Below are 15,032 nucleotides of genomic sequence, written 5' to 3'. Positions count from 1 at the left end.
TTTACCTTCACTGTTTAAGTGAAAAAACTGAGCACACTCCCTTCTAGCAAAGGGGCGTCCAAACATTTTCCACAGAAAAATGTCAGGACGACCAGGGCACTGTGACATCCCTCACCTTCAGTGTAATCCTTGGTATTTTGTTGCAGCTGTTGCTCATTTTTTTTATCTTCACTGTCAAGGTGCTGCTTCAAGAAAAATCTTTCAGTCCCTTTAAATTGATTAGTCGGAAAGATGCTTAAAACCCAAAGCTTCATAGATGGTCTCACCTTTGTGTCTTTTCCAAAGTGTCTCTAAAATGAAGAGTCCAAGACACAAACCACGCATCATTAATCAATATTTTCTGTGTGCTTCTGTTCTTTATTCTGTCCAAAAAGGCAACAAAGCTTGAAAATATTCACATGGATGAAGAAAACATCATTCATCCAAGTCTTTAGTAACTCTCTTCTTGCTCTTGAGTGATGAATTCTCTTGTGTTAGTCACAAGTTTACATTCTAATCAATAATATTTATACACAGCTATGAGCAGATGATGGAAAAATTAAAGGAAAACCAACGCCAAGGCTTTGAAATTCATCTTGTAGCATAAACAGCATTCTGTAAAAGACATTCACTGAAGTGTAGGGTTTTGAAGCACGTAGTTCACCAAACTTTCTTAGTTTTAAAAGTCATTTAAACATCTTAGTCTGACTGTAATCGTGCCAAATTGAAACCCTCAAAGTCAGACTAACGTGCCTAAATATTGTGGTTTGAGGTGGATCTACTCTATGTGTATACACCTCAGTTAGACCCAAACTGGACCAGGTGTTCTGAGTATGCTCCACAGTCTCAGCACCAGGCTTGGTCTGCAAGTCAAACAGCATAATGTGTATTTATCTGCCTCTAAACATCAACATAAAGCCAGGGGGATAAAATGCATTGCATTTATACCAGAAGTAAAGTGAAAGGCATGTATAAAAGTTACTTCTGCCATTCGACATCCTAAATAGACTTGAGCTTGCATGGGTTGCTTTTATGAAGTCGTTGTTAGTCAAAGAGCTTTTACTTCTCAGGTCGAACTCACTCCAAATTCATACACTGATGGCAGAGGCTGCTTTGGAGAAAGGCTATCAGTATTAGGTAACCTCATCCATCTGCATCCATTCCCAATGACCATCTCTATCTGCTGAGCCATAAAAGCTCCAACATGGAGTTGAAAGATGGCATATCACCCTCTACTGTAGCTGATCACACTTCTATCAGAAACTGATTTTCCCTTTCAGTAATTTTGTTGATAAAAGCAATCTAAGCACTATGGCTACTTTGCCCAAATGATACCAGCCCTACTGTTTCTTGGTGGAAACATTCCACCAAAATGAGTGGTGGTAAATGAGAGAGATGGGGTCTTTAAAGAATACCATACAGTTTAATAGCCATTGTGAATCCAAAATCAACGGGCAGTGAGTCAAACATACTAATGATGACTTTTCTGAATGACAACTGGCATCGTAACATCATAAAATAAACAAAGTTTTAAGTGAAACTGAGTATCTGATCAGACTCTCTCTGTCAAACTGGACAAACGGCCCCATCTTGTGACTGCAAGCGTCATAAACTGACATTCCAGAACTGTGCAGAACTTTTAGGCACGTTTGGGCCAAAATTTGAGGCTGAAGTAAGGCACAGATTTAGTGAGTAAACTGCCTGAGGGCAACATCGAGCAAGAAGGAGGATTGACACAACCCTGGTCGTGCTCTGGATGTCCTTGCATCTTACCAGGTGCATGGGAAAATAATCAGGTGAAAATAAAGTCTACACCTTTAAGGCAGAGTAAAGGATGGATGTGGCGAGTAACCATAGTCTAGGGTAGTGATTCCCAACCCTTTCAGCTCGCAACCTCCAAAATAAAAGTGCCAGAGACCGGTACCCTCACTGTACCTGAAGGTGGTTGAACAGCCATGAACACTGAAGAATAGTCATGTGCAAACGAGGCCATCCATAAGGAGGGATAAAAGGAGAGGTTTCTGGGACACATCTTTTTATTATTTATTTATTTTAAATGAGATGTTAAAAACAGTAAGAGTGCCAGTGATTGCCTCTTTAGAGTCTGATGAGCATAATTTTACTTCTATAGCCAACAGCCATGTGTCTATAAAAGGCTTATACTGAGACAAGCACAGTGGTCCAGTTAAATTAATATCCTAATGAGGCTCTAATTGTACTGACTGTCTTGGCCGTTGTGCCATCAGCTAAATCAATCCATCTCACATTTGCACATCATATCCTGATATCTCTAACTGAGTGGTTTGGTATCTTCCAGCTGTACTGTAGTGTCTCTGAGGAGCAGTCAGGCCAATAAAGTTATTTGAGAAGGAAAGAAAAGACAGATGGAGGGAGGTAGATGGGGAGAGAGAGGGCAGCGGTCCAGCAGAGACAGCTGTGAGGCTGAAGGCCAGGAGGAAAGTTAGGAAACACTCCAGATACCCCTGTTGTCTTTTTTCTGCACTCCACTCCCAACTTTTTCTTCTTTTTCTTTTGCCGATTCACTTCATAGCAATAAAACCCCTACTGAACGGCAGGAGGCTGCGTTGACAGTCACAGCGTCTCCACAATTGTTCTATAAACAATAAAACAAACAAAGAACAAACATGGACACGGAGGACGGCAGCAGAGTGATCCCAGAAGCTGCTGTCTTCCTGCCATGTGGGACTTTTTAGGCGGTTATGATTGTTGACAGGAATCATGTCCCAATAAAAGTTGCTTTTGTGCACTTGCACATCAAGGATTACATTTTAAAGCCAATTTCCAAGAGTTATTTAAATAATCTAAACGATGTCTGGAACAGATAGAGACGGGCACTTTGAAAGCTTGGATGTTTTAATTCTCAAATTGGAAACAGATATCAGCACAAAGCTCTTGGCCGTTCTTGAATTCCCTCCATCAATTCTCCCTCCTGGATCACTCCTCCACTCTATTTTTTTTTCCTCTTTCCATCTGTCAGCTCTCTGTTGGATTTCAGATCAAGTGTCATACTTGTTTCTGTGGTACATTTTTCAATAAACTGAAGCAGACAGGAACATTTCTTTTGCTGTAACCAAAGCTCCTAAAAGGCTGTTTATTGCTCAATACTTAAAAGGTTACACACAAAACTTTTGTTCTGCTGTATTTCAGCGCTATTCTGGAGGTCCAAATCTATCTTATCAATTCTGCAGGTGAGGATAAGAATCAGGCTGCAGATAAGCTTTACGTCTGAATCAAAATCAACTTTAAAAGCTTTTTTACGTGGTTTTTAGGATGGATAAAGTGGACTGAATGGTGAGTAAAGCTGTTTTACAGTAAAACTTGCTGCTGTGTGTATCCATGTTTATCTATAAAGATGTTAATGTAGCTCATATGAACATGATTGCATGCTTATTTCTTCTGTTGGATTTGTTAAATTGTTATAATCAAAATCAACACTGAAGAGATGCACGATAGTTTCCACAAACTCAACAGACAACCAATCAAGACCTAAATCAAAGCACTGATTCCTTGTACACATAGAAATGCTCTATTTTTGTTTGCACCATAACAAAAATAAACTATATCATTCACATAAAGAGGCTCTGCACATTGTGACAAATAGCAAAAGCAGTGTCCTTATCAGTAAATATAAAACCATTATACTATAAAATCATCTTAAGTCGACCAAAAGCAAAGATGAGGCAATAATGTGTTGTCTATTTTGGTCTAGGATAATGATTTTTCTTGGCGTCTGTTGGTGATAACAGTAATTAACCCTTACAGCTCTCAGCTATTTTTAACCATTGTGTCTCTCCTGGACTTTTTGACTTAAAAAGCTTGTACAACATCAACCCTGTGGTGCACAGTCAAGTTCTAAACATCTCTTTTTCAGGGCAACCTAGGCTTTAAGAATAAGTGTGCTGCAATGATGTCACTTGAAGTTTTAAAAAAAAGTTAATGGACTATAAAAACAAAAGAAAAACTAATTGGAAAATCAAACCCAAAGATTTTCATGTGAAACACAGTAAACATTCATGACTACATTTTTTTGCACAAACTTGTTCTCCCATCTCTTTGTGAATAAAGATTTTAAAAAACATAATTCTGTGACAAAAAGTCTTGAAATTGTTCACATTTGGGAAAAAAAAGTCCTTGCACTTTTGGGTAGCTGAGTAATTTAAAGGGCAGTGACTCTGAGGGACACGTCACAGCTTGCTTGTGTTGATTCCTCTCTATTAGAGTCACTCAGGCCATCTTCTTCAGTTTATAGGACATGCTACGGACATGCTACATGCACATGTTTGGCAAAGCATGACTTGAGGACAGAACAACCTCCCGTTGGTTGTCACAGCCCAGTTGCAATCCATTCTGGGATATAAACAGACAATATGGCGGTGGACCTGTTGTCAAAATCAGTGATTCCCAACCTGTGGGCCAAAGGTATTGCAAGTGGGCCGCCAAATCATTTCCAAAATAGTATGATTTGTGTGTGTGAGTGTGGGGGTGTGTAGGTGTGTGTGTGTGTGTGTGTGTGTGGGGGGGGGGGGGGGGGGGTAAAATTATATAAAACTAAATATATACAGAAAAGTGTTTTAAATGTTAAAACTCAGTTATGTTTAAAAGGATATTAGAAATGTTCAAATATTCTTTTCATCATTTTGTTTTGTTTTTCCTTCAAGTATTAGACATGTGACAAGCAAATGAGAGATGAGAGAACTTTTGTTGTTATCTAGAGGTTACTGTGTGGACAGTAAACGGTTGAAAACTGTAATACTGAAGGTGTTGCAACATGTTACAGATGCTGTGTTAGTGACTGTGGAGCTTCCAACATGTTTCTCCTGTATTCAGTGCAGTCCTTTATGTTCAATCTTAAATTTAAAAAAGTGCTCTGAGAACGCATTATATGGCCTCCGTATTTATGGGGTTGGAGATGGGCCGCGAAAATTTCTGAGACTTAAAAGTGGGCCCTGAGTTGGAAAAGGTTGGGACCCACTGGTCTAAATGATGGAACGATCAAAAAATTGATTCAAAATGGATAAAAAACGTTCAATAACATAGTTACTGGTGTAGCTTTATTCTTGAAAGATCCCATTAAAGTTATTGAACTTTAAATAGCTCATGTCTCTTCTTGTCATAAGACTGCAATGCCTCAGAGTTAAAAAAAAGTATTGATATAAAGTTAATCAAAACGTTGACTCAATATAAGAAGACGAAATAATGCTTTTTGTAAAGCCTGAAGATGTGACGAGCGACCTCGCCCACTGGAAGCGAGTCTAGAGCGCTGCGCCGAAGAGATCACGGGAGAACTGCGAGTTCACGCAGGAATAGCATGTCAACAGCGGACTATTTTACCTTTTGGGTTAATTTATCATCCTTTCCAGTATAACTCCATGATATTATTGCTTCCTCCATTGAGTGAGTACATTAGGAAGTAAAAAGGTTCATGTTTGCTTAAAGGATCTGTGGTTTTTACGCAAAATTCTTTGGCTAAAAATCCCCAAAACTTAACTTTTCCTCGTCAAAGATGCCACTGTAGCTCTGTGACCCACTGACCTCTCGGTGACCCTTTGCTCTCGCTGCAGGACGAGACATAATGTTGATATAGTGATGATTTGCGGTCGGGAGTCCATGCAATGTGTTTTATTTTGAAAGAACCGGATGTTCTACTCTTGTGACTTCCATGGTTAGTGCTTTCTGAACGATGGTGAATTTACGAAGTTTGGCAGCGGCCGGCGCTGAAAATAGACCGACAGCGTATTTGAAACAAAGCGGAGCGGAGTGGCGCTCCAGGCACGCGCCGCTGCCGGTCTGGAGCGCCGCCATGGTGATGCTCTGATAGACTAGAGAGGGAGTGAAGTGCTCCGCAGTTCGATTCGCCGGCGTTCCGCGGCGCGTGTTCCAACGTGGAACGCCGGCGAATCGAACTGCGGCGCGCACGCTGCGCGGCTCGCACGCTGTATATGGAAATTCGGGATGGGTCAATGTACCAGTTATAACTCTCATCATCTGTACGTTTGCGGTCTTATTTCTTCAAATAGCTAATACATTGTTTTTCTTTAGATAACCTGCATTGCTGCCTAGACTAAATATTGTTATATCTGGGGGAGGTTTCTTGACAAGCCTTTTTAGCTTCTTACCTCCCCTGCACTATGCTTTTTTAAATTATTTTGTAGTTGTTCTTATTTGTTTTATCATATGCAAATAAGTAAGCTAAACTAAACTATAGCTAATACAGCTTGTGTAGCCTCTTTAGAGCAAAGGCTTAGGGTTGTAGATGCTGAAAGCCCATGCAAAAGCTGTTGAAGAGACAATGCTAGCCTTATAGCTTGTTGCGAATTTATCCCCATTCATCCTTGTATATAACAGCAGCTCCACTGCACACAGAATGTAGGGGTACTAAGCTGGTAAGAGAGTCATGAAAATAATGTATAGGCTGTTGTTTGTAGAAGAGGCTGGCAAGTGAGTCCTAGAAAAAGTGATGCCTGAAGCAAGAGAAGGTAAGTGGAATCGGCTGAGCTCTCTATGCTGTGTGCTCTCTTAGGTTTCAGCGATGCCATAAGGCAATGTGAATAAACAGGCACCAATATTAAGCTGTTGTGAATCAATAAGTATGTCTTAAGATGAGCATTGATACAACACTGCTGGTTCTACCCTCAGATGTGAAATCTTTTCAATGAGGCAAAACTGAGAGAGTAAAAAGCTGCACCTTTTATTTCTAATCAGCTACACTGCTGACACAGCTATGTGCATGTTTGAGCAGATTTCAAGGTAAAAATCTGACAATTTAATCAGGAAAACACAGATATTGTTTGTTATTGTAGTATGCAAACAAAGCTTTCTTAGATGCTAGCAGTGCTAACATTAAGTGACTGCTAGTATTACACTAGGCAAAAACAGCTTTTTTTCTCGTTTGCAAAATCCTGTAATATGTTAACAAGTATCTGCCCCAGCCTTATTTGCAACACCTTCTCTGTCAATCATCTCTCAGAAAACTTGCATTTGTCCATCATTTTCAGGCACTCATCACTCAGTCACACAGTTAACTTTATAGCTAGGGTTGTATTTAACACTTTCTAAAACTTGCCTTGATTTTTGCTGAGTTGATTCATCACCTTTAAATACTATATAAGATCCTGCTTAAACCCTTTACGTTATTCATAACCCTATGTCTCTCTCCCTCTTTTCCTACCAGAGGTGAAGACAAGGACAGATTGTTGAGAACCACCACCTAAAATCACCAACACAGATGTAAAGATATGATATTGTAACCATGGAATGCTTTTATGATCATATCCATCATAATCATATCTTATGCCATATGTTAATGCACTAAAATACAGTCAGTAGAGAATTAAGACTCTGTTTTAATGTATGCAGCAGAGCGCCTCCACGTATTCCATTCTATTCAGCCAAGAGCAGCTTCCTGCAGAGACAGCCGTGTGGTGTTCAGTCACTGTATAGAACATTTTGTCTTTTTGTATCTTGATCACCCAGTTTTAATTGTTTGATCGTGACATGTGAAATGATGCATGATCAGTTCTGAGTTGTTGTTACTTTCTTGACTCCAGGATGAACACATCTGAGCTTCAGTCTGACTCTGCCCTGCTGGGGTTGTGCTCCAACAGCATCTTTTATCCAACGAAGTGTTTTACCTCTGAATAATGTTGTCATCAACCCCCACCTGCTCACTCCCTACTAATTATACTAAACATTTTCTGCTGTGTTTCCACATCAGCTCACCCCAACTTTGCATCAAAATGTACTATGCAGCTGCTAAGAATAACTCCAGTTAAAGTCTGGCTGTTTATTTTCCCAGCAATCAAAAGTTTTCTGTATTGTCTTAAACCTGACCACATGCAAATAAACTGTGTTAAACAAAGAAGGAAATGGGGAAACAAAAGGTGAAATATTCATTTGAAGTTGTTTTATCCTAAAGATTCAGAGTGCGGGTTTACCTGATGAGTACGGCAGGAAGCAGCTTGGGTTGTATTCCAGCTTCTTCATGAAGCGGATCTGGCCATTGTCACGGAAACAGTACAGATTCCTCTCACCTAGAACAAAGATGGAGGCAGAGGAGTGGGAGAACGAGGGCACGGAGAGGTCCAGGGCCTGCTCTCCAAGAACAAATGACCAGTCAGGCTGAAGGAGAGAGAAAAAGTATTTAGAAAACTTATCTCACTTGGAGACACTTAACAAAAACTATCTACAAAGCTTAAGTGAATTTGTCAAAACTTCAGCCGTCATGCAACTAAAAAAACTAAAAAATGAACGATGTTGATAAATGCTATTACTTGCATTAGTGACAGCCATTAATTTTTGAGTTTTGGCATATAAGTCTCATGTTTTTTTGAATTTGTGTTGCAGTGGCAAAATTTTAAACCTGGACATCTGATTTTTTTTTTTTAACAGAATAATGATTTAAAGTCTGAATTAAGCTGCACTTGTGAGAAAAACAGAAAACCAAATCCTTCTGTTTATGCACAATCAGCTGTTTCATTGTGTCTCTGAAAGACAGCATGTCCTGAACTTACCGCCAGTCTCTTGCCTCCAGCCTTGGCAGGTACATCAGGATCCTGTCGACTCTCTGCATCAGTAGCTACAGCCAAAGTCTCGTACCTGTGAATCAGAGCAATGCAGACAGCTTTAACCCACTGGAAGTGTAATACACAGTTAAAAGGTTTTAAATAACACTTATTTTATGAGACAGGACCAAAGGAGAGAAATAAATCCATCAATATTTAAGCTCAGTTGGAAATCAGTTTCAAATTGTATTATTACAAAGCCCTGCATGGCCTGGCTCCTACATACATAGCAGAGTTATTCTGCCCTTTTTCCAGCAGATGCCCTTTCCAATCTTCTGTTCAGGGCCTTTTAACAGCTCCTTGTTCAAATTTTAAATCCTGAGGTGATCATGCATTTGCAGTAGCAGCTCCAAAACCTAGAATAGTCTTCCACATGACATCAGATCTACTAAATCTGTAGGTTCTAATTTTTACAGGCTAACATTTCCATAGTTTGTGATTGAATGTATGCTGGCTTATGTGGGTATGTCCATCTGTCCTTGCCCTGGGACTTGTGAAGCACCTTTAAAGTGTGTGTTTTTAAAAGTGCAACACAAATAAAGTTTGCTATTATTATGACAAAAATTGCAAGCCCTGCACACAGATACATTGCAATATTTAAAAAGTCAAACACTGTCAGTGTATTTGTGAAATTCATACAGTGTGCAGGAATTCCACTGCAATTTCAGCTGATCAAAAAGCTATTTTCTACTTATGTTGCTCATTATTTTTGTCAGCAAGGTATCAAAACGGGCCCTGATATCATTTGATTTTTCCAGATGGAGTGATGGTTGGTGGATGGCCACTATGTCCCAACAAGTCTGTGATGTCAGCAAGGAGGAGGTGGAGTTACGTTTTTTGGCGGAATCATGGAGAGAGAGCTGGTAGGCCCCTTTAGGGTCCCTGAAGGTGTAAAAATGACCTTGGCAAAGTATACAGAGTTTCTGACTGACCACTTTCTTCCATCGTACAAAAAGAAGAACTGTAGCAAAATGATCTTCATGCATGACAATGCACCATCTCATGCTGCAAAGAATCCCTCTGTGTCATTGGCTGCTATGGGCATAAAAGGAGAGGAAGTCATGGTGTGGCCCCCATCCTCCCCTGACCTCAAGCCTATTGAGAACCTTTGGAGCATCCTCAAGCTAAAGATCTATGAGGGTGGGAGCCAGTTCATATCAAAGCAGCAGCTCTGGGAGGATATCCTGACATCTTGCAAAGAAATTCAAGTAGAAACTCTCCAAAAACTCACAAGTTCAATGGATGCAAGAATCATGAAGGTGATATCAAAGAAGGGCTCCTATGTTAATGTGGAACTAGCCTGTTAAGATGTTCTTGTTTGAAATAACTTTGATTTCAGTAAATGTGATCTCCTGATGCTGCAAATTCAACAAATGACCATTTTCAGTTCTTTACAACCTATAAAATGTTCTTAAACTCTATTATGCATAATAATGTGGAACAGTGCATTTTGAGTTTTTTATTTTTGAAAAAATAAATATTTATCATTGGGAGGTTTGAATTATGCTCTAGCCGATGATGACTTGAAAATTATACTGACTGTCATTTGCATCTATTATTTAGGAAAATCAAAGAAAAATATAAAAGCTGCAGAAAACAGTAAAAGGTGTAAGTATTTTAATCAAATAATCCACATATATTCTAAAAATTATATTAAAGATTCTCTGGTTGCATATTTTGTTCTTTTGCAACTTCTCCAAGGCAATTACAGCGGCAGATTTTAAGGAATGAATGATGGTTAAAGGCAGAAATCATACTCATCATTCAGTCTCACTTAACAAAGGGTCAAACACTGAATTACATGCTCATTATTTAGCAGACTAACAGCTGGTGTTTTACATTCTCCTCCTCTTTACAGCTTCTGTCAGGTCAGTCAACATGCTGCTGACCAGCTGTTCCCCGGATCTTCGGTCTATCACTTTTAATCAGCACGTTGCTGGCATCATTCTGAGCATGAAGTGGTCAGGTTGATCTGTGGTCAGTTGATTTTGGCATCTTCATCATCTGGAGTTTTCCAGTAAGAAGCTGGCAGCCCGAGCAGCTTGGCAGGAATCTACCCTCCTCCTCCTCCTCCAACACCTGGATGAAGGGAGAGAGGTCCAAACCTGACCCTGCCCGACTTCGAACCGCAGCCCAAAACACAGCATAACCTCTGATTTATCCGCTCACGGTTTTCTCACCCCGTGTTACATATTTGGACAGTTAACGTGCTGTTAATCTAAGCTGGCAGGCCTGAAATCTGTCTTAAATCATAATGACCACAATCCAATATGGCTGCCACATTTAGGGCATCACTTTCAATTTATAACAGCCATCTTTATGTAACAACTATTGCTCGTTTCAGCATTTTCTCATTCAGGAAAACTTCAAAAAAGGGTGTTTTATGCGGAAAATAGCAGAAACTTATTCCACAAAACAGGAAGGTAAAAAAAGGGATGACCCCAAGGATCCTAACACACTTTGTGATCCCACAACTAGAGTAAGACCGTAGACATTTAGAATGAATGAACCATTTTCTATTGACTAAAGAGTAGAGTCAGCCCCTCCAAATCAAAGGCCATTGTTCTCTACTGGAAAACAGTGGATTGCTCCCTCCTGGTGGGGAGTGAGTCTTTGACCAGAGTGAAGGAGGTCAAGTATTTTGGAGTCTTGTTCACGAGAGACAGGCGGATTGGTGCAGCATCAGCAGTACTGCAGGCATTGTACCATTGTGGCAAAGAGGGAGCTGAGCCAGGAGGCAAAGTTCTCAATGTCCCAGTCAATCTATCTTCCAACCCTCACCTGTGGTCATGAACTCTAGGTAATGACAGTAAGATTGAAATCACGGATATAAGCGGCAGAAATATGTTTTCACCAAAGGGTGGCTCAGCCTTAGAGATAAGGTGAGGAGTTCAGACATCCAGAGGGAACTAGGAGTAGAGCCACTGCTCCTTTGCATCAAAAGGAGCCAGTTGAGGTGGTTCAGGCATCTGATCAGGATGACTCCTGGTTGCCTCCCTGTGAAGGTATTCTGGGCATGTTCAGCTGAGAGGACCCAGAATTCTCTGAAGCGATTACATATCCTGTCTGGTCTGGGAATGCCTCGGGATCACCCATAAAGAGTCGTAAAGTGTCACTGTGGAAAGGGATGTCTTGGTTGACTCACTTAGCCTGCTACCATCACGACCCGGCACCGAAGAAGCAGAAGAAGGTGGATGGATAAAGAGAATCTCTCCTGAAAAAAAGGGAAGTTTCCAGATTCTTGTGATCCTAAAACTAGAGAAATTGACAGTGGTGTTTTAAATTCAGTTCAATTCAAAAACACTTTATTTGTCCCTGACAGGCAATCAAAAGGAACAGAAAGCAATAAGGACAGAAACACAACATCAAAAAAACAACATGTGCAAATTGCAAGAAATAAATAATGCAAGAAATAATGCAGAAATAAACAAATTAAAAGGCATGTGCTGTATTGCCCCAGGGCGCCCAGCGCTAAAGTGCTATGTGCAGTCAGTACAGAAGGACAACTGTCTTTTGTGGGACAGAGCATCAATAGGATGCTGGAGTACAGAGGGGTTAGAGTTCAAGAGCTGGACTGCTGAGGGGACAAAGGTGGTAAAGGTGCTACTGATGAGAGGAAGACATCCCCCTGGTTCAAAAAGCTGGATAAAATTCTAGGAACTAATGTCTTGAAGTTCCATTTAAAATTCCCTGAACTATAAGAGTTGTTGAACCAGTCCATGTTGTCAAACCCTGTGAAGTTCTGCTGGCAAGACGCTGAGTAGCGTCAGCTTGTTGCTATTTCTACACTGAGTAGTAACACCAAAAGCAACGTGAAGACCCTAGTGGACAGGAAATAATTACTATTTTATTATCAGTTGTAATCAGAAATGCCTTGTAGCTTTATTACCACTGCTACTGCCGCCTACACTGGTGGCTACTGGAATTTGAGGAGTCAGTCAGTTGTTGGGTCTGTATGGCTGTTTAATGCACTTTCCCTTTGCCTTATGTCCAACACTTCCCTTTTTGTACAGTAGAAGAAATGAACACATCAATGCCCATTATACTGCCTGAACAACATTTACATTTTATACCTGGATAAATCTGATTGCCATGAGCGGCCCTAAATTGACGCTAACTCCTCATAACATTGCATATAAAACAGCTAATGAAGTGTTTTAAACTTTGATTTTTCTCAACACAACACTAGATTTATAGTTTTGAACTCATCCGTACAGTAGCCGTAAACCTGCTGAGCTTCTATGAGAAGCTGTGAGCAGACTAACGAGCTGCTTCATGGATGACTGCCAGTAAAGAAACCTTTTCATCACACCGTGACCGTTTCCCGGGGAGGAAAATGGACTCAAAAATATATTAAACATGTCAGCGGTTTGAAGCTTTTACAGCATTAGATGGACAAGCTGACTCCTGCAGGGGTAAATTGACTAAGTTCAGTCTAATAATACAACAAAAAGACCATAAAATACTGCTATTCTTTGACTTTGTTTGGATGTTTTCTATTCCACCTTTCACCTAGATGTCTCATTTATGGTTGGATACGAGGCATGGATGAATTAATAACGTGCATGTGTGTGACTGTGTGTGTTCAGTTGTTGGTTGATGTTGAATTAAGAATTATGAAAGAGGGTAAAATTCACATAAAGAACTAACTGTGTGTATGAGAGAAACTACAAAACCACAAAAATGTGATTATTCATCTGCATGCCTAAAATATGAGAAGGGAGAACAAGACGCACACTCACACACCACAGATTTGTTTCTTTGTCTGCTATTTAAAGGTGTCTGTGGTTAACATTGTGCGCTCTCTCATTTTGAGTTTTGGCAGAGCCTGACTACTCAAGAAGGAAACTGTCAATGTATGTCTGTGTAAGTATTCACAGCCACTTTTTATTTGTAATTAGAACATCCCTTCAGACATCTGGGGAAAAGTTCACCACTTTTGAACCAAAAAATCTGAGCAGAGCTCAGAGTAGAGCCACTGCTCCTCAAATCAGCAGGAGTCAGTTGAGGTGGTTTGGGCGTCTGACGAGGATGCCTCACAGTGGAAGTCTTACGGGGACGTCCAACTGTGAGGAAACCTCACAGCAGACCCAGATTACACTGGAGAGATTATAGATACTGTCTGGCCTTGGGGTTGCGCACATGGAAAACGGTGATGGGAAGAGGAATGTCAGGGCTGACTTGCTTAGTCTGCTGCAACCAAGAACCTGACTCTGGATGGATGGATGGATGGATGAGGATGGATGAGGATGGATGGATGGATGGACAGATGGATGGATGGATGAATGGATGGATGGATGGATGGATGGATGCATGGATGGATGGATGGATGGATGGATGGATGCATGGATGGATGGATGGATGCATGGATGGACAGATGGATGGATGGATGGATGGATGGATGCATGGATAGACAGATGGATGGATGGATGGATGGATGCATGGATGGATGAATGGATGGACAGATAGATGCATGGATGGACAGATGGATGGATGGATGGATGCATGGATGGATGGATGGATGGATGGATGCATGGATGGACAGATGGATAGATGGATGGATGGATGGATGGATGGATGGATGCATGGATGGACAGATGGATGGAAATGTTGAATAAAGAAATTGAGGACAGAAAACGCATACCTAAAAATGTAGCCGTTTGTACCTTATATAGAAGTACTCATAGAATGAATTTAGGTTATTTTGCAGTTACATTGAGAAAATATCTTATCATTTATTTGATATCTATAAAAATTTGATAAATAAGTTAAAACCCTAAGAAATTGACTAAAAATGTCTCATCATGGCAAAAGAAAAGAGTAACATGTTTAGATGAATATTCATTTTGACCTTTGTACATCATAGACTGTATGCCACAGTTTTCTTCTTACCCTGCACAGGGCTGTCACCTTTTATAAAAAACAACTTCGAACAAATTTAGAATATGACAACATGATGTTCTAATATATACGCCCCCCCCCCCCGCGACCCAACACACATAAAAAAGACATCCTCTTCATTTTCATCTTTGATTACGCTGCACCCAACAGTAGTTCAACACAACGTCAGTGTCCGCCTTGTAACAGTTAAATGAAAACATTTACCAGTGTTCAAAACGTCAAATTGAAGAGGACAGGGTCGATTTCTAACATTGGTAACAAAACCAATGTGTCTGCTATTTAGGCATTAAACGTTCAACTTGGTGGCATCCTGTATGGTCGTAGTTTTTTTTTTTTTTTAGATTATTGCTAAGAAGACAAGCCTGTCAACTTGAGCTGGATCGAGTGCTGCTCTCTTTTTATTTACAATATTACCTGCTAACAAGAACACCCGCTCAGAGCGCAGGAAGTTCCTGGTACACACAAATATTTACGAGCCAGCTCAGAGAGCTGTGGGTATCTACTAGCCTGCAGTGCCCGTAGATTTGTAGTCGTTGACGAGTATGAGAGCTGCTTGGTACAGAGGCGACA

At 40.4% G+C, this 15,032-nt stretch overlaps 1 protein-coding gene across 2 annotated transcripts in view; it reads right to left on the bottom strand.

The window, feature by feature from the left end:
• Window positions 1-15,032, bottom strand: part of bbs9 (Bardet-Biedl syndrome 9) — a 291,076-nt gene that overhangs the window by 244,675 nt on the left and 31,369 nt on the right. For both annotated transcript variants that reach the window (XM_041794515.1, XM_041794514.1), the window contains exons 7-8: window positions 8,511-8,595; window positions 7,935-8,118 (exon numbers count right to left, since the gene is read on the bottom strand). In XM_041794515.1, coding sequence (XP_041650449.1) covers window positions 7,935-8,118; window positions 8,511-8,595 — 269 coding nt within the window. The remainder of the gene's footprint in view (window positions 1-7,934; window positions 8,119-8,510; window positions 8,596-15,032) is intronic.

The sequence above is a fragment of the Cheilinus undulatus genome, linkage group 8, assembly GCF_018320785.1.
Source record: "Cheilinus undulatus linkage group 8, ASM1832078v1, whole genome shotgun sequence".
NCBI lineage: Eukaryota > Metazoa > Chordata > Actinopteri > Labriformes > Labridae > Cheilinus > Cheilinus undulatus.
Note: the sequence above shows the minus strand (reverse complement) of the source record. Positions and strands in the feature narration are given on the sequence as shown.